We start from the raw sequence: 19,133 nt of genomic DNA on the forward strand, positions 1-19,133 counted from the left end.
ATCATTTAATTGTTTTTGAGACAACGTGACGTACACATGCCAGGGGAGTCACAGCCAGATGGATTTAAGAGAAAAGATAATTTATCCTTGTATTCATGTGTGTGTGTGTAGCCCACTAATAAGTGACCTTTAGCCAGATGTGGGGATATGACAGACCTGTGTCTATGTGTTTGTTTTATGTCTGACATGTTTAAATGCCATACTGTCATGCTGTGACAGTGATCCTCAACGGTGACCATTGTGTGTATTGAAATACATCTATCTATATTCATAACAGCTTTCAACAAAGACATTTGATCCGTGTACAGGAGGATGATTAATAAGATGATCATGATAACATAGTAACTACATTATCCATTAAGCCAGTATTGTGACTCAGACTTCACATTTTTTTAGCTATCAGTTTTTTACTTCCACATTTTTTCTATTATAGCCTAAATGACTTGATTTCCCTTTTTCCTTCTTTCGGCAGACATCTGGCCAAACTGAACTGGAAAACTGGATCACTGCGATCCACTCTGCATGTGCCGCTGCTCTCGCTCGACAACACCACAGGGAAGACACAGTGCGACTTCTGCGAACCGAGATTCGCAAGTTAGAGCAAAAGATTGACATGGATGAGAAAATGAAGAAGATGGGCGATATGCAGCTGTCCACTGTCAATGATGCCAAGAAGAGAAAGACCATACTTGAGCAGGTAAGAAGCATAGAACTATGACAACATCTAATACAAGTAGTCAAATAGGTCAAATGTGAACGATAAAGAAAAATTTTGACAAAAGAGCAAACTCAGGCAGCAGATTAGTAAAACTTATTGTCTATGTGATGCTGATATGAACCAGGCTTGCGCTCTCATGTGTTAATAACCCTACTTGAACGTGAGAAAACGCCCAAGGATACACACCTTTGTACAGTTGAAGTGCATTCTTTCTCTCCCTCACTAAAATGTTGCCACTAAATCATCTGAACTGGGTGGCGTCATTGAGACAAAATGTTCTTAAGAAGCACGTTCCAACCACAGGTGTTTTCAAATATCCCATCTGGCGCTCATTTATGAACAAACGCAAGTACAGTATTATGCATATTTTCTTTAACACATGTTGAAACGCGTTCAAAGCCAGCATTAGCAGGCAGGTAAACCTCAGCTCATTCGCTAATCCTTCTGTTTGATAGCTGTCCCAGCTAGATTCTCAAAGCTGGATAATTTTTGTTCACTTTCAATGGAACAAAGCTTTCCTCTTAGTTCATGTATGTCTGTAATTGCTATTGAATTTTAGAGCACCACTGCATGTAAATATTACAAGAGAGCTTGGGAATTTCGTCATTAACAAAAGGCCTTGTTATCTTGGCAAGTCTCTGCTTTAGTATGAGTATGACAGTTGGCTGACTGTCAAAGAATAAGATGTTACATAAAAAGCACTAGGGTGCTGTTAACATCAATCATGTGTGACAAAAGTTATTTCCGAGAAAGCATTTTGATTGCCCTTTGTGCCACATTGATATTAACGAAGTCAGTTATATCTTATTTCTTTTTAGAGTGTGTGTGTGTGTGTGTGCATGTCTCTGTGTTCCACCTCCCACGACCCACCCTGTGATGCATTGCACATAGCACAGCAGGTTGACAATCGGCGGTGGTTGTTAGAGTGAGTAATACCTCTCCACAGGAGCTTCAACCCTCCCACATCACACTCCTCCCACAACAGCCATGTAACGCCATCTTTATGCATTTTTCATCTCTTTCCCTTAATCTGTTGTGTTTTTTCATTAGAGGCTAAATCGGGAGGTATTTGATTGAGCAAAGTTTGGTGTCAGCAATGTTTACTTTTGTTGCATAATCATAACTGCATCCTTCTCACTCTTTTCTCTATAATCTCTCCCACTGTTAGATCTTCTTGTGGGAGCAGAACCTGGAGCGGTTCCACATAGATCTCTTCCGTTGTCGCTGCTACCTGGCCAGTCTGCAGGGTGGTGAACCTCCCAATCCCAAACGCCTCTTGGGTTTTGCTTCACGTCCCACCAAACTGGCGATGGGTCGCCTGGGCATCTTCTCTGTTTCTTCTTTTCACGCACTGGTACGGTCAGAAATGCTCACTCACATTCATGCACACACATTTTTCATACAGTGCCCTGACTGCTCATTCCAGTTTTCTCCCCAACTAGCTGTACAGTAATTATGTTCTTAATTGTGAAACTCAAACACGTGTCTGTACTTGTTCAAGTCGGCATTGTGTAAGAGGTGCCCAGCTGCAGACCCTCACTAACAGCCCAGCTTGGGGGTGGGTGTGTTTATGTGGCTGTGAATGTCTTGTCACATCCTTTTTTCCTTAGATCTATGTTGCTTTGAATGCTTGAAGCATTCCTTAAATTTGTTCTCTTTTATGTGCTGTTGACAATTTCACCTTGTGGCTTGAAGCCAAGTCATGAGCTCCGTGCTGCAAACTGTGTTGTTTGGTATCTGAAGCGCTTCAAGAATGTACAGAATGAAACACCATCATCCATGGAATGATTGAGACATTAAGGTCACTGAAAGGCAACGTTTATAATGCTACTCATCTGTCAGGGAGTGAGATTTGTTTTGTTGGTTCTTGTGGGATGTTCACAGTATGCGGTGGTTGGTACATACCAACAGTGGTGCGAGCAAAGACAATCTTGAACCTGCCACATGATCAATGACATCCAAGGATCACTGATGGGAGCAAATTTGGTCGGCATGCCCATCCTGCCCCCATCCCAAAAGCGCCTGCAATAGGCTTGTGACTGTCAGGCATGAAAAATGGAATAATAGAAGAAGATGGCTCAATTAGAGATATCACATTTTCTTTTATATAATTTGGATGGTTGAGTATTTGTAGACTGCACGAAACTAGTTTCAGTATTGTGGCTGAATGATGTACAATATATTTGATGTTGCATATCCTGTGCCTGTATCGTACCTTAGATATCACACAAGAAATGAATAGCAAAATGAAGAGACAGTGCTTTGAAAATATCTCTGTAGTCCAGTTTCATACCAGCAGGTCATTTGATATGCAAAACATTTATTAACTCACACACATAAACATAAACACACTCCGCATCTGACAATAATAGTGTTTTTTGTGATAGGTGGATCAATACAAACTCTGTTGGTAAGCTGCCATCCCTGAGGCACTTTCCCACAAACAGGCTTAGCACTCTCTGCCCCTTGCCCCTGCCTTTCCTTTTACTGCCAACACCCTCTCTTCCTTTGTCTGTGTGTATATTATTCAGTCTCTCTCGTCTTTTTCTTATCTGCCTTATCTATTTTATGGTTTTTCTTTCTTCTTTTATGTCTCACACATCCCTTTCCCTGTCTCACCATATCCTTTTGAATCCATATTTGAATTCAATTTGATTATCCCAGCAGTCAAACAATTATGCTGTATGCAATTATATATCATGTATAACAACAAAATTATTATTATGAAAACCCAGCTCTTCAGAGAGCATATCCTATCCTAGCACTTACCTTGTACTTACCTACCCCCTTTATCTTTGCACTTTATGCTTCTGCACTTCCTTCTATGCCTGCACCCTTTCTCTACTCTGTCACCTCTGACAGAGTCGGACTAGTGGGTTCCTTCTATGTAGTTTATTGTTAGCTTTTTATATAGCTTGTTATATCTTCATTTGTGAGTCGCTTTGGATAAAAGCGTCTGCTAAATACATAAACAAACATAACATATTAAGTTTTAATTAAGTATAGAATAAAGGATGGAGCCTGGTAACTAATGACATATAAAGAATTTAAAATAAACTAATTTATACAGCCTAAAGCAGAAATGAACTCTCCTCTCTGAATTTTTAGGTGAAATCTGAGACACAAAATGAGCTATTTTCAGTTCTTTTGAGTTTCTTTTTTCTTTTTTCATCAGCTTGTTATCATCTTTGGTTGAGAGAGAAATAATAAAACATACAGAAAATATCCTCTTGCATATATCTTGCATCAGAAGCATCTTACAGACTATTTGATCTATTTGCCTATAGTGCACGCAGTGACTGGTGAAAAGACACAACTACAGAATGTGCACAGTGTACGCATACATAACATACACACTTGTGTAATGCGGAAACGTATAGTGAGTCTGAGCTGCTCAAAGTCCAGCAATTGAGTATAAATTAACCCAGAAATGCCAAAAGCTGTTCATTTGTGTTCTTGTAGGTCACTGAACAAGATGAGAGGTTGAAAGCATTCACAATGTTCCACTAGTTTATATGCTGCATTAAGTTGGAATGCTGTATAATAATCTAAATGACAACATGTTCATGATTTAAACCCCTTCGATAGTTCTAATAGATATAAATGTTTATATTTTTTTTCTTTTTCATATATGAGACATATACAGGTTTTTATAGCAACATATGCTGCCATCTAGATGACTACTTTTTCACCTTGCTTATTTTAGCATGTCAATGTTAAATCACATTCTGTATTTATTACAATGACATGGCCTCCAGTGAAAGAGTCCAGGAAGAATACCGGCCCGCCTGCAGTACAGATCTGCTGCAAGCAGTAGCAACGTTGCTATGCTTGACTATGAACTCTGTTAATTTTCATTAACACTTCAGTATTATAAAGCATAAACTTTAATTATAGATACTAATAAGTGTGTTATGAATTGATAAAACCATGGCTATTTATTGTATAATAGATATAGCCATAATGACAAAAGAGAGACATTCATGAGCATTATCAATTGCTATAACAATTTCCCTATAAAGAACATTTTCTATACATTGTCATTAAGTTGCAGACATAAGGATATTCATGGTTAAATTACTTTCCCACTCATACAGTGTTTTCTTCTACCATCACTGTCACAGGTGTCTGCCCGTACTGAAAGCAGCGCCAGAAGGCGGAACCAGCCCCTGTCTCGTACCTTCAGTAAACGTCGTAGCCGTTTCTCCTCTCTCTGGGGTCTGGACACCACGTCCAAGAGGAAGACCAAGGGTCATCCATCAGTCGACCAGGTTTTGATTCAATTCGCTTTACCACCTGACTCAAAATGACTGAAATTGGATTTTGGGGATGATCCAACACAGCTAATAAATATATGTGACAAGCATCTATAAATGCTGTAGAAAAAAATCTATGAAATATTTTGTGCGTGAAGGTTCTTGAAACACTTAGATATGCGCTCAGTATATTAACTGTATGATAACTGTTGTGATTGCAGGTATTTGTTGATGGGATGGAACCTGTAAGAAAGCCCCAGGAGCGCATGTTTGAAGACTCCATCAGTGAAAAATCGGTAAGAGCTTCTTTTAAATTGAGGTTTATTGTGAATAAACTTATTAAAGTTGGTGAATGGGTAGAAGGTTTATCTTACATAAGATGCACATTATTAGCTGTTTGGACATATTGTCAAGCAAAAAAAGTCAAGACCGTTTGAGTAGAGTCCAGGATGAAGCCTGACGAGCTGTAGAGATGGAGACAGGGCTAAACGGTATAGTCATAGATCAGCCCATATCAGTGTGAAAGGTTACATAAAAAAAATCTAGATATATAGATTTTATGAACAGAGCTGACATTTTATGGTTTTGATCAATTGCCAAAAAAATTTAGATAATCGAAATTTGTTTTAGCTACGCAAAGGGTGAAGGTTAACAACTCCTTACACTTTAAATGTCTACAACAACTTATATTACAGCACATACTACCCAGTTGGCGTCATCGAATGTAGGTCAAACATATCTCTGTTTCTTTTAATGTTGTTTCCCAGACTCCAACCAGATTGAGATGGAAAAGGCCACAATAGATGAAGGGAATATTTATGTCCATACAGTAATAATCTTCCTAAGGCTAAACACAAAGTTCCCCCTCAGTTTCTTTGTTTGCCATTCACTACAGAGAACCAGAGCTCTTTTAGCTGTAGGCTAATTTCTTGTCATTGTTTGCCTTTTCTGTAAACCAAGAAAAAGTTCATCGGAGCATCTGATGAACCTTTTTATTTGTACAATGGGATAGGGTCTTCAAAGACCCTGAGGCAAGCAGCATCACTGGATTTTCCACCTCTTTTCACTTAAGTTAGATGCTTCTGGTGCTCTGGTTCTTCATTTAGTGGTTAATATGGGGGGGGGGGCACAAAATCCCTGCACCCTTCTGCGCCAGTGAGCATTTTTTTAAGGTCATTCTCAAGCCCTTGCTTTAATATTTTCAGACAACCAATGCACCTCTTCACATGGAGTAATTGGAGAAATTTAGACCTATGAAACATTACGATCAGCAGAATCTCTTTTGCTTTATTATCAAACGATTGTGAAGTCTATTTCATCTTTTTCATCTTTTGCTGCTGTTCTTCCTCCTGTATCGATCAACAAATGTTGAGCTTTATGCTTTTGTTTTCTCACAACTGGCCATTCTGAATGGTGGCCAGGAAAAAAAACCCAAAAAAACCCACCATTATTCTTATTGTTTTTGTCCACAGTCTCGTTTTTTTAGTTTATCAAACAGCATTCCCACATCACTGCTGACAGATTTCCATTTCTTTTCTTATTTGCCCCAGGCAATTCCATCTCTATCAGCATCACAGAGGCTATGAGCTTGAGGGATACTCCTGTCTGCCATTCCCACTGAGACAAAGTTGATCTGATATTTGCAGATCATTAGCTTTCTGATGTTTCAAGAAATTATGCAGACATTAGCTACCAAAGGGCCTTGCAGTTTCACACCATCTGTGCCCTCCTGTGTCTGCTGTATTGACCACATTTTGTTCACAATTTACAGACAAATTACAAATAATGAATACTGTCTAAAGAATAAAAGACCCTAGGCCACCATAGCAATGGCTGTTCAGTAGTATATTATCACAGATGGGTAAATTGATATTTTAGGTAAACTAAAAAGAAAAAAATGTCCAATTACTCATAGTAATATCAGGTAGTGAAAAAGCAGGCATGCTAACTCCATATTTGATGAGAGCTGATGAGAGGCAGCAGAGACGTGGGAGAGGAAAGTCAGAAACTCTATTTGAACCCTGCAGATTGAAGGAAACTGCTGCAATAACCCGCTGTAGCTGTGGAGGCCCCCAGTGGCAGATTGAGAGCTTAGTTTCCTTCCACCCACGCCCAACCTCAGCTGGCAGGGTATGGGATGACCGTCAAGAAATGAAAAAGAAGTAATATGCCTTGGTTGGTACTGAAATAGAGCTGGAAATGTTGCATTTTAGCCAGATTTAGAGTTTCACAAAGAGCATTTCCAGCAGGATTGGCTCCAAATGATTATATTTGATGGACTCGTCCCAGCTATGACTCTGTATTTATTCTGGGGAATCCAATTGTTAGTGTAAGAGGGAATGAGAGAACATGAGCGTTTAATATGCCTCCTGGAACCTCTTCGTCCCCCCAGCAGAGGAATCCTAGATAGGCCAGGAGGGAAGCCAGATGGTGTTGAGCAGGGCTGGGAGTTCAGGGAGTAGGGGGAGGTACTGGTTACAGGCCCCCCAGTCTGTTGTCTGTCTGAGAAAATGTGTCTTTCTTTGTGTGTTTCAATTTTGTTTGTGTGTGTGTGTTTGTTTGTAAATGCAAAACATGCTGATAAATATATTTCACTTTTTCAATTTCTTCCTCTCTCACAGTTTCCCTCTAGCACATAGATTCACACACACAGATAAGTCTAGGTTCATTTCAGGGCCTGATTGCAAACCGTCAGCAGATTGCATAGTACAAACGAAAGACGGGGAGGAGGGAGCTGATAGGGTGATGTACAGATAGGGGAAAGGGCACCAGAAGGATAGGCAGTGATTAATTGGAGGGTGGGCGTGATAGAGGAATGAAAGAAAAATGTGGGTGCTGTCACTTGATAGGAGGAGATATGTTACAGACAGTGTGAAGTGAAACAGAAGAGATGAGTGAGACAGGAGAGAGGCTGACACGGCTGCAAGATTATTGGTGGAGGTCAGACTAATGGGTTTAAAGGTTGTGGGCTATGGTTTAAACAGAATGCACACACTCACTTGGAAATGCAAGTGGCCTCACAAAGAATTAACAAAGAATAACACATTCTCATGAAGAGGCTCTCATTAACACCAATCAATCAGATTTAGTTATCAGATATGCTGCTGCTTTCACCCCATCACCACTGTCCATCATGTTAGTGTATTCACTTAAAACATATTACTGACAGCTTTTAGCAACTTTAACTGCTGAAACAGAATGTGGTTGTTTTTTTGAATCTCATCTATGAGTGAAAGTTTTTCACAATTATATCAACTTTATATTGTTTTGTCGTCTGTTTTGACACATCTGCTCAAAGTTTCACTAGCTGTGTATGTGTCTATGTGTGTTGGTTTTTCAGAAAATAACTGAAGACTCTGTAAAAAGTCAACACGTCGACAGTGATATTTGGGTTCCTGAGTACCTAAAACCCTCCTGGGTGTGCCTGCCGAACAATCAGCCTGTGCTGGCCATCGTACAGCCTGGTGAGACAGCGCTGGAAGTCCTGAGCACCGTCTGCAAGGTAGTCAAGTGATGGGGGTTTTAAAAACATGTTATTTGGACAGCATTTATTGAGAGGTTCCTTCTGTTATAGAAAGTGCATATTTCACGCTACATAATACATAACGGTGATAATAACAGAAAAAACTGAACAAATTTTCCCAACATTCAATATGTTACAGCACATCATTTTATGTGCGTTAACCTGCACACACAGTTGTTAAGACTGCAGGTGATTTATCAGCTTCATAAAACATGCAATTTTGAAGTCTCATAAAGTTAGCAGCTCTGTTGCAAAGTTTAGAATACCAAGAGACGTTGCACTGAGGTAAAATTTTCTGGGTGTTGACAGCTACAAACAATGAAACATATTTCAGAATTTTTTTCTGGGAACAGGACAGTTTGAGGCTGTTATCTTGAATGTAAACGTGTTCGCCAGAGACTGTGATAATGATGTCTGATTATACCTATACATTCCATTTAAGGGGTTTGTTCAGACACTGGTGTAAAGATGACTTGCTTGGTTACATTTGTGTGCATGCATGCCATAAATACAGGGAACTGCAAAGTCTTGTGGGACCTCTACATTAAATCTAGAATCTAGTTTGGTTTGTTTATATTTGTGTCCTAGCGGATTCCATGAGCTAGAAGCATAGACATTTTAGACTTTTAAAAGACTGACTTTGACTTAATTCATAATGAGGATAAATTACAAGTTGTAAGAATAACCACATCTATTTGATTTTGACAGATGAATGAATACATTGTTTATGGTTGTCTAACTGATCTGTTTTTATTCTGTAGAACATCATTTTCTCACAACTTTTTCATCTTGTTGCCCTCAGACCCATAACATCGACCCCTCTGGACACTACTTGCGTGTAAAGGTGTGGGTTGACCACCAAATGCTTTTTTATGTTCCCAAATTTGAGGAGGACATCTCTGATCTGGTAGGAAAAATACAATACAGCACTATAATACAGTTTATAGAGCCTGGAAAAGTAAACTTTTTTTTATAATGTGTGTAATTTCGAGGGTTTTTCTTTTTTTTTTATACTTTTGTTTTATTGGATTTTGAGATTAGACTCACTGTGCTATTTGGATTTTGGGGCCTTAGTTGATTTTTTGGTTCTTTATCAGCAGATATGTATGCTAACTTGTGCATGTTTTATGACTTGGTTTCTGATTTGATTAGCAAAGCACACAAAATCCCCAGGATGCAAAAGAGCCATTATTGCATATGCTATAAATAATGAAAAATGGTACTATGAGTGTATTGTGTGCACCATGATAAACCCATTTGTATTTGTGTGCATCTATGCTTGGACTTTCTTATTATTCATATAAACAGTCACACTACCCACCCAGATTATTCAGCCACTGTAAACTCCAAAATTAATTCTCTTTGCGATGTTGCTTTGTAGGTGACACGCTGAACCCTCTTTCAAAGCACAATAACTATATAAGCTGCACTTTTCCTCAAGAGCTCTTTTATCTTCCCGCTTTGATCAGTGACTCATTTCTACCTCTTTCATCCTCAGTCTGAGATATTTCATTATTATATCTTCTCAGTAAAGGCTATCACACTGCAGACGTCTGCCCTGTGTGTTGCTGCATACACACAGCTGTCTATGCTCTTGCCTTCCTTGAGGTCAAAGCCTCATATGAATAATATTTCACTCCAATGACTTGACCTGGATTTTGGTCCCACAACCCTGTCATCCACTTGCTCCTCTAAGGAGCCGGAATTATGCATGGACCCATTCATTCTTTATTAAGAGCAATAGCATGACTTTGACACTAACCATCTAATAACATTGATATCCCTCCATGTTTTTTTTTTTGCCAATTAAAATGACATTTTATGTATGTGTTCATAGCTCTACAAAGAGATTGAGATTTGCCCCAAAGCTACCAAGGTGGTCCGGTTTGACAAAACAGAGTCCTGCACCATTGGATATGGTATGCTTGTCTTTGACAATAGTCTTCTACACCCTAAAATTCTGTATGAAATTGATTTCTCTAATGGACTTTATTGAGTCATGCTTTTATAATGACAAAAAGAGGACGACCCAGTGGGAGCACATGTGGTCTTAAGTGGATCTAATCGCTTTGTTCTCATGCTGCAGCATTGCATACTTTCACATAGATATTTCAAAGAGGACTGAGATAAAATGAGTGAATCTCACAAGGTCTAATTGTCCATGTCTATAGGTTTTTCTGTGGCAGTTGTTGATGAGGATGGAGAGCAGCAGCTTCATATTACTGATGTGAAAGCAGGAGGACTAGCTTCAGCCAAAGGTACATGTTTCTCTCTTTTTTTTATGAACAAATAAACATGGTCCGTGTAATGTCATGCATTTGATGTCATTAGAGCAGATGTTTAGAGATAGGAACACAACAACAATCTGGCAAAAGGATTTAGTCCTTTAGCAGGTTATGTAGAAGTTATGCAAACACTGGACAATTTTTTTTTCTTTTGAATGGAGATTACAAAGCCAACATCTAAATTCCTGATAAACGCCTGATTCTACATGACATCTTATCAGACATCTTTGCATCAGCTAGTAAGCTATTGTTGCAGGTTTTTCACTTTTTTGGGGGGTTGGAAAGGATGTAAGGTAGCTTAGGAGAGGGTAGAGGAAAGTGCACATGCTCTTAAATGTAATGCAGTTTTAATTTGATTTGTATTGTTCAGCATTTTGGGTCACCTTGATTTTTTGCGAAGATTTAAAAAGGCAATCAACCCCAACATAGATATAGAGTGCACAGAGAAGTCACACACTGGATTTTATCCTAAAGGCATGATCCGCCAAATCCCTCATCAGTAAGATAAAAAATCAAAAAGGTTGCTCAGGAGCTGTGGATTTGTGGCTTTTTTCCCCCTCTTTTCTTTGTCTCCACTGAACAACTGGGTCTCAAGATCATCCCCCACTCACTGGTCCCTGTCTTTTAACCAAGGCAGAGAAACCTAATGGGTTTGAGGAACATGTAGGCGCTCTGTAGCTGCAGCACTAATGTATAGAAAATAACATGCACCACTACTGTGCCCCAGGGTCACACCAAGGTTACTCAAGTGTGAGATTGCGGCCTCCAGTGTATTAGCAATCTAAAAGCTGCTATCTTAGCAGGCTGCCAGCAGCCAGAGGACACAGCTGTAATGACTATCAACCTCTGTAGGGACAGAAAAGTCTTGTGAAATTCAGCTAGCATAGTACATTCTGATAATATTCTGCAATATTACAATATGTTTTACTGCATCACAGGATTCACACAACAAAACTGTGGCATTATGTTAGATTCATTGATGTACATTGTGATGAGCCTGTGTGTGTGTGTGTGTGTGTGTGCATGTAGTTCTTTTAAGATTGAGGAGAATGAATGGTGAATGAAAGGGATCATGCAGAGTAGCGTACTGGACAAAGAGCCCCAAAGGGTCTTGCTCTAGTTGTAATTTCTGTTCCACCTCCCACCACAGACTCATACACATATAACTGGAGCATACACAGCCAAGCACACACCCTCATACACACACACACAGCAGAACGTGGCCAGAGGGGTTATCACTATAAAGACTCTGCCACAGCTGACATTTCACATCCTACACAACTAGGTCATAACTTATGGCTAAATGTGTGCCTTGTGTGTCTTTATGTATGTCTGATTGTGTGTGCTGGCTTGCTTGTACCGGTTTATGGCAGCACTCTACTGAATGTCTACTGTTTCTGTTGCTCTAGATTATTTAAAGTGCAGTAAAAGTCAAGGGAACAGATAATGATCATTTGAGGTTATGTTAAAATCCTTTAGCTCAACTTAATTATGTACTGATGGCAAGTACGGCTTCCAGGTCCCCTCAACAGCTGTCATAACCAATCAGGTTAATTGGCGAAGTTGGCTGATTGAGTGGTAATTCTCAATTAACAAAGCTGGGCGCAGGTGGTTGAGGGGAGGGGCAAGAGAGAGGGCTTCAAACTGAAGCTGTGGTCCAGGGAGCTCAATGGCTTATCTTTCACATATACTACCACATGAAAAATGTATATGATGACACGACAGGAATAGACAGGCACTGTACCCTCCCTTTCACCCTCCATCCAGTCTTGTTAGATCAGTCTTTGCCGCAAGCAAGCATGGAGGAATGCATTTTTAATGGATTGAAACACATTAGAGGCCCAACATGTCTGATTGGTCTCAGAGCTGCTTTTGGGAAGTATGCCGTTAAAATCTTTTTGTGTAGATCTTAGGATACATTAGAACACAAGGACTACCACTTTGGATAATGATTTGTTGTATGGTCATGACCTCATGGATAACCCTTACAACCAAATCCTTTTTAAAGTCCACATTCCATTTATTTGAATAACTTCTGTTTTACAGATTCACTATTACATTTTCTTTTTTCGAAAAACAAAAATGTCTTAATGCTCCATTAGGTTTGAAAGCAGGGGATGAGATTCTCTTCCTCAATGGTAAACCTGCATCTGCCCTCCAATTGGATGATATGAGGGCTGCATTTGTGAACCATATGCTTACGTTGAGCATCAGCACTCTGCCCCAGTTGGACCCTCGGGTGCTGTGCTCCCAGCCACCCCGGCGCTCTGAAGGCGAGCAAGACCCAGCCACTGACATCTTTTCCCAGAGCCAAGGTATGTTGTGGATATTTTAAGGTTATTTCTATTTTTAACAATGCCAATTTTGATAAGAGGATGTATACATACATTGTCCTCAGAGGGAATATATATATATATATATATATATACATGATTGTCTAATTCAGTTTTAAGTGCTTTTTGCTGTTAATGTAACATTATGTTAATAAATTCCCAGTGTACTGGAGTATGCACTTTTTGCAATAAAAACATCCCCTGTCAAAACATTCAACTTTATGCAGTGCAAAAAAACAGATGCATCACACTTTGTAGAAAAAGGGCACTCTACTAATTATGCATGAGTGCAGTCTCATAGCTAACCTGCAGGCAGCCGCCAGCCTTCCTCTGACCTGCTCTTTTTAGTTCTGCAAGGGCACCATTTGCATTCCTCAGAAACCGGGGCTTGTAATGCACAAGCTGACAAGTTGGCATTGTTTATACAGGGATTTGGAGCAATATGAATATTAATACGAATCCTTCAGCAGTGTGGAACTGTCACCATGGAGGATGTGCCATATGCAGAGGGTCAGGTGCAGAGTAAAACACTTCAGAAGCCAGATGGAGGTCACTGATGATGTCATGCTTAAGATGAGGCTGGTGTAAATGAGTTCTTAAACACAGAGACTGTTCTAAATTGGAGAAATCTTCCACATGGGGAGGAAATGACTTCTTTGTTGTTTTTATTCTTTTATTTAAATATTTATCAACATAAGGTAATGGCAAATATAATATGTTCTAAAACATCACAGGAAATAGCACAACACAAAAGCTGTGACCGACACAAAGATAGATTAAATGTATGGGGGACTTGTGCACAGTTCTCAGCTCTGTGTTTTGTCTTCGTCTGTAGAGGACATCCTGGATGAGGTGTCAGGTTTGACTGTGGAGAGCCCAGATGAGAGCTTGGAGGAAGGACCTCTACTAACCCTGCGGAGCCCTGGAGATCATTCTGATGACAGATCCTTTATGGGAACTGGACAAAAGGTAGGGTATGGCATACAAAGACACGGCTTTGATCCATCCAGCACACCAAGCCAAACACGGACAGATTCATACATTCAACAGATCCAAGGGATTAACAGCTCAGTGCTGCAAAGGTAAAAGTTTCACTCACACCCTGTCAGATGTGTTGTTGCAGTCAAAGATCAGCAGCTTTGGCATTATCTTTAAATTGTTGTGAAGCTGTTTTCTATTCAAACATGATGGGACGTGTGGGTAATGCTGTGAAGAAAATGTCATCAGTCAGAAATCCAACTGGGTTGTAAATATATTCATATTCTGGATGTATGACTACAAGTGACTCCTTGTACAGTTTTATTTTTGACATGTGTATATAGTAGAACTCCTGAGGCCAATTTAATTTAAACTATTCATTTATTTTTATATATATATATATATATATATATATATATATATATTTGAAAGTGAACCTGTATGTAATGCTAGGCTAGAACGTGGTAGTGTGGAGGTGCTCATTGACAAATTGACTCTCTATGGTGGAAAGATTAACAACAAGAAGTGTGGAAATGTAACGTCATTCTTGACAAATTATGCAGCCATTATTTTGGACCTTATTGTAAATGCCATATGTGTCAGATGAGTTACACGTGTTATTTTTCATCCTCGAAGTTGTATTTGTTTTTTTAGTATTTTAAATATTTGTGACCAGCATGGACCCTCGGTTCTCGCTTCCTACACTGTTCCATCAATATATTGCATGACTTCTGTGTTCAATAGAAACAATGTGTTTGTGTACACCTGTCAGTCCCAGCCTATGAACAGATGTATCCAGACTGAATTAGATGTTTGTGCACTCTGGAGCACAGAAATGGATACAGACAGGTTAGTGGATGAGTGAGTGAACGGCATCACTTTCTAATTAAGATTATGTCCGCTCTGATCAGGGTCAGCCCAGTGATTGCTGGGAGAAGCTGTGTGCCAGCCAGTCTCCCTTGGATACGGTTGTCACTTCGATTTCCATGGCAATGTCTGATTGCCAGGAACCGACGGAAACATTTTTGTCATCTCTGTTTGATGGCGTAGCCTTGAACAAAAGACGAGGGAAGGGATGGACGAGACAGCGCTGTGTTCTCCCTCTGATGGGCCATGAGCTTCAGTCTCAAGGAACTTATAATGTTGGAGGTCAGAGACAGTCGTGGTTCTGACTCCATTGTGCCATTTTTGTTTGAAGAGAAAGCATAAGAAGATATGACAAGCAGACACAACGGTATAGGGGACTGGCTTATGTGTCATTCTGTGTCCCTGATGTGAGGAAAACGTTGTAAAACTTTTAAATGGTTTAAATGTCAGTGCAGCCTCTTTGTAAAATTTTAAATAACTTTTCTATTTTAAGGTCAGTGTCTCTGCACGCTGTATATGGGGGGGGGGGGGGGGGGGGGGGGGGGGGGGGGGGGGGTCATGCTTTTATACAGTGTCGTCACAAAGTTTCATGCTCTTTTTAAAGTTCTGTGGTTTCATACCAACCCAAATTAAAATGCATCTTGAAAATAATTTAGGGATTCATGCTTAGTCATATGGTTGAACTGACTAAACCTGATCTCAACTGAACAGAGCTGCCCCCCCCCCACACACACGATATATCTGAATTCAGTCTAAACGGTCTGTATCTACCAGGAGCCAAAATAGACTAAGCTGGAATGTGGAAAGCACAGACAATTCCTTTGTAAACCAGTACACCAGAATTGGTTAACAAAATTACAAAGCTCTGACAGTCTGTGATCTTCATCTCACCTCTCAGTCTCTCACCTCCTGCTCCACTCCTGCATGTGCTGTCTGATTTGTGTCCTGATTTCCATCTGCTGCCTTTTTTTAGCCCCCCCCCCAATTCATCTTTTTTTTCTGCCTCCATTTGGTTTACTGTCATATTTTGTTCCCATAATTGAGAACAATGTGACCACGTCCTGTCTAGGACACGACAGCTTGTGTTTCTTTTTTTTTTTCTCTTCTGTTTGTCCCCTCTGATCAGCCAGTCTCCTTATCTGTTGTTCTTTGTTTTGAATGCCCTTTCCTTCCTGCTGTCCTTCCAGTTTTCTTCTGATCCCAGGTTCTTTCTACCTCCCTCCCCACTTGCTCCCTGCTGTTCATTATCACAAACAACATGAGACTGTTATTGGCTTTCAAACAGCTTGCTCTCTTTAGCTTTCCAGCCGGCTGTGAGCCCTGACCTTAGCCTGATTTTTATCAAAGACAATCCAAATTTGCGACACACAATCAATGGGAACTACCAAAATTGTATAATTTCTCCTCTTATTTGTGTTGCTCTTTTTCTCCCCCTCATGTTTATCACTCTTTTGTTGCCACTTCTCTTTGGAAAACCTCTGAAGTGCTGAGGACTGTGTCTTGCCTCATTTCACTCAATGCCTGCGGTCACATAGTGGCAGACGACTGAGGAAGAAGAGGCAAAGTGGGACAATTTTAATTATCTCTACACTCTAATTACTTTACTCTCAAACCGTGTTTCACATCATTTAGTGGAGATAAATGAGTGTCTGGTTAGCCAGAGGAGATGGAAATGTTCATTGTTTTAGACAAAGCACACAGTCGATCCCCCGCTGTATGGAAAACCAACCAGAGAATAAAATGTCGATTGCTTAGGATAACGGCAATAATAGAGATGAGGTTGATAGTTGGTATTTTCCAATGTGTAGCCAGCTGTACTGACAAGTCCTGGTTATAATTTACAAATGTCAATTCGTTAGGCTTGGGGGCATAAGTAATGGAAAATGTATTATTCAGTGTTTTAGGGGACAGTTTTCATCAGGGATTTTGATCCCTGGTGGTAAAGTTGCAGCTAGATAGTGGCCCACAGTAAAAGTCTTTAATGTAGTTATCAATATGCATACTGGAAGCATAAATTTGGCCTCTTTTAGTAAATTGCCATTGTGCACACCTCTTCACTCCAGCAGGCCTCAAAAGCTTTGTCTAAGTTGTTGCCATACTTCCAGTTTCCACTAGAGGGAGCCCTGTACAGCTTGATGAAGCCTGCAAAGCAACAATAATGTTGGCGTAAACGGGAAGAATGTAAAAAGAACAGTTTGTGCATACATTTTTATATTTTATTCATAAATTGATTACTGTGTGAGAGAGAGACCCTTGATTATGAATCCTGAAATTAAGATTAACTTGATATTCTGTCATTAATGCTGGGTGGACACTAGTGCTTTAAAAACAAACAAAAAAAAAACAATAACATGGCATTCACTTCACTCCCATAGGTTAAATTAAGTGGGTCAGAGTCTAAATGTTCATAATTAGACTTGTGAAGGCTGTGTCATGACATACTCGTCCTTTCTCTTAAGATTAAATGATTAGTCTCTGTGCATCCCATCATTCCTTGTAAAGATTTATGGATTTGCATGTTTTCCTGACTGCGGATGAGAATGAACTTAATACTCCTCCTCCCTTGCCTCCCCCTCCCTTCACCTCTCTCTGTTCACTGACAGCGACAAGTATATACCTGTTATTTCTGAGAACCGATGTCCAAGGAGGAACAGTTACCCTCCACAATTTGGTGTTTTATTAAATGTACAACATTTAATTTTCCCATGATAAAATTCATGAATACATGAATGTGCGTATCTATTTAAGTGTGATTTCTATTTGTATATGGATATACAATTTGTTTATTCTGGCAAGCACTGCCAGAGGTGTCGGTTAACAGGCGTGAGAGCAGGTTTTTGCATGCCTCCATGCTCCTCCCTCATTCTGTACTTCCTTCCCTCTCTGTACTGAAGGGTGCATCAGGGGTGTAGAACATTTAGAAACAGAGTCTCTTGGTTTAGAGAATGCAATGATTGGACTTACTACAGTAAAGGTACAGCTGCTGTAACTTTCTTTAATCCTTAATTGCTTCTGTCTTTTTTTTTTTTTTTCTAAGTAGCTGTTTTCCCATGTGAGGTCAAGTTCTGTTTGTTGCATATATGTTGGTTCACTGGCACGCTTATGCTGTATGACCTTTGCCGCAAGCGGTTTTAAAATTGGGTCTTTCTATCTATTTGACTTGATGAACATTAAGTAACACAAGTCTTTGGATTCCTGCATCACATCTGTGATGCTAATATTGATCCCTTACACCAGGTATTCAAACTTTCTGCCAAACATCCTCCCCTCTTAATATTCAACAGCTGTAACATTCTTTTCTCATCTCCGCCCTCAGATCTTCAAATTAGTAGGATTGAAAGCAAGATTTCATTCCCACAAGTATTTTGTAAAGCTTGTCTCACTGGAATAGCAAGTGTGCTGCTGTTGTAGTACCAAGAGTTCTACCTGTAAGTCCCGTCAGATCTGGGTGCAGAACTACCTTTTTAAGGTGCTTTGAATTAGAAAATGCAGATATTTGGTGCATTGCAGCATTCTCCATTTTGCTGAAACTGACTGGATTCTGCTGTTGGCATACACAATTGATGTTTTGGGTATTTCAGAGACTTAATCTATAATTTATATTTTTAATCCAGTGGAGTGACATTAATCTCTGTAGGCTGTGATGAGATGGTGAATATCGTTTCTTGTTTGGCTCTAACCACCCAATGCCTCCTTACCTCCCATTCTCTCCTCCCTCCTTTCTCCTCCCTTCTTTTCTTCATGAGGATGTTATGTTTGATCTTATTTAGTGTTGCATTCTACACCGCTGCTGCTCTCGAACAACTGGACAGAACAGCAAGAGAGGCAGCAGGGACGGAGTAGAAACAGAGAGTGGACATTGGAGCATGTGGAATCAGTCAGGATTTAAATTGATTGGATAGATGCTGTAGGATAAGGTAACAGAGTGCAGCTGTTCAATGCAATTTGGGTAATACTCTGTTTGTGTAGCTGTAGTGATTTTTACCGGCGGCAGTGTTCAGTTGAGTAGCAGGCATTTACTTTTTTTATACATTTTTTTTTAACTTGTTTTGTTTGAATTCAACGTCTTAAGTAGTTCTTGCATCACCACGTTTTTGGATAAACCCAGCCTTCTGGCGCCTAATATAGCAGGAGGTTGGATGATTCCTGGACTTGAAAAGCAGGACACGGAAG

The 19,133-nt window shown here is 39.9% G+C and overlaps 1 protein-coding gene across 2 annotated transcripts in view; it reads left to right on the forward strand.

The window, feature by feature from the left end:
* The window catches only part of tiam1a (TIAM Rac1 associated GEF 1a), a 52,277-nt gene that overhangs the window by 21,779 nt on the left and 11,365 nt on the right, over positions 1 to 19,133 (forward strand). For both annotated transcript variants that reach the window (XM_072375596.1, XM_072375597.1), the window contains exons 8-17: positions 473 to 697; positions 1,887 to 2,072; positions 4,843 to 4,989; positions 5,196 to 5,270; positions 8,315 to 8,476; positions 9,300 to 9,404; positions 10,335 to 10,416; positions 10,669 to 10,755; positions 12,885 to 13,097; positions 13,951 to 14,084. In XM_072375596.1, coding sequence (XP_072231697.1) covers positions 473 to 697; positions 1,887 to 2,072; positions 4,843 to 4,989; positions 5,196 to 5,270; positions 8,315 to 8,476; positions 9,300 to 9,404; positions 10,335 to 10,416; positions 10,669 to 10,755; positions 12,885 to 13,097; positions 13,951 to 14,084 — 1,416 coding nt within the window. The remainder of the gene's footprint in view (positions 1 to 472; positions 698 to 1,886; positions 2,073 to 4,842; positions 4,990 to 5,195; positions 5,271 to 8,314; positions 8,477 to 9,299; positions 9,405 to 10,334; positions 10,417 to 10,668; positions 10,756 to 12,884; positions 13,098 to 13,950; positions 14,085 to 19,133) is intronic.

Source organism: Leuresthes tenuis, unplaced genomic scaffold (assembly GCF_036924035.1).
Source record: "Leuresthes tenuis unplaced genomic scaffold, fLeuTen1.0.hap1 SCAF_21, whole genome shotgun sequence".
Classification (NCBI taxonomy): Eukaryota; Metazoa; Chordata; class Actinopteri; order Atheriniformes; family Atherinopsidae; genus Leuresthes; species Leuresthes tenuis.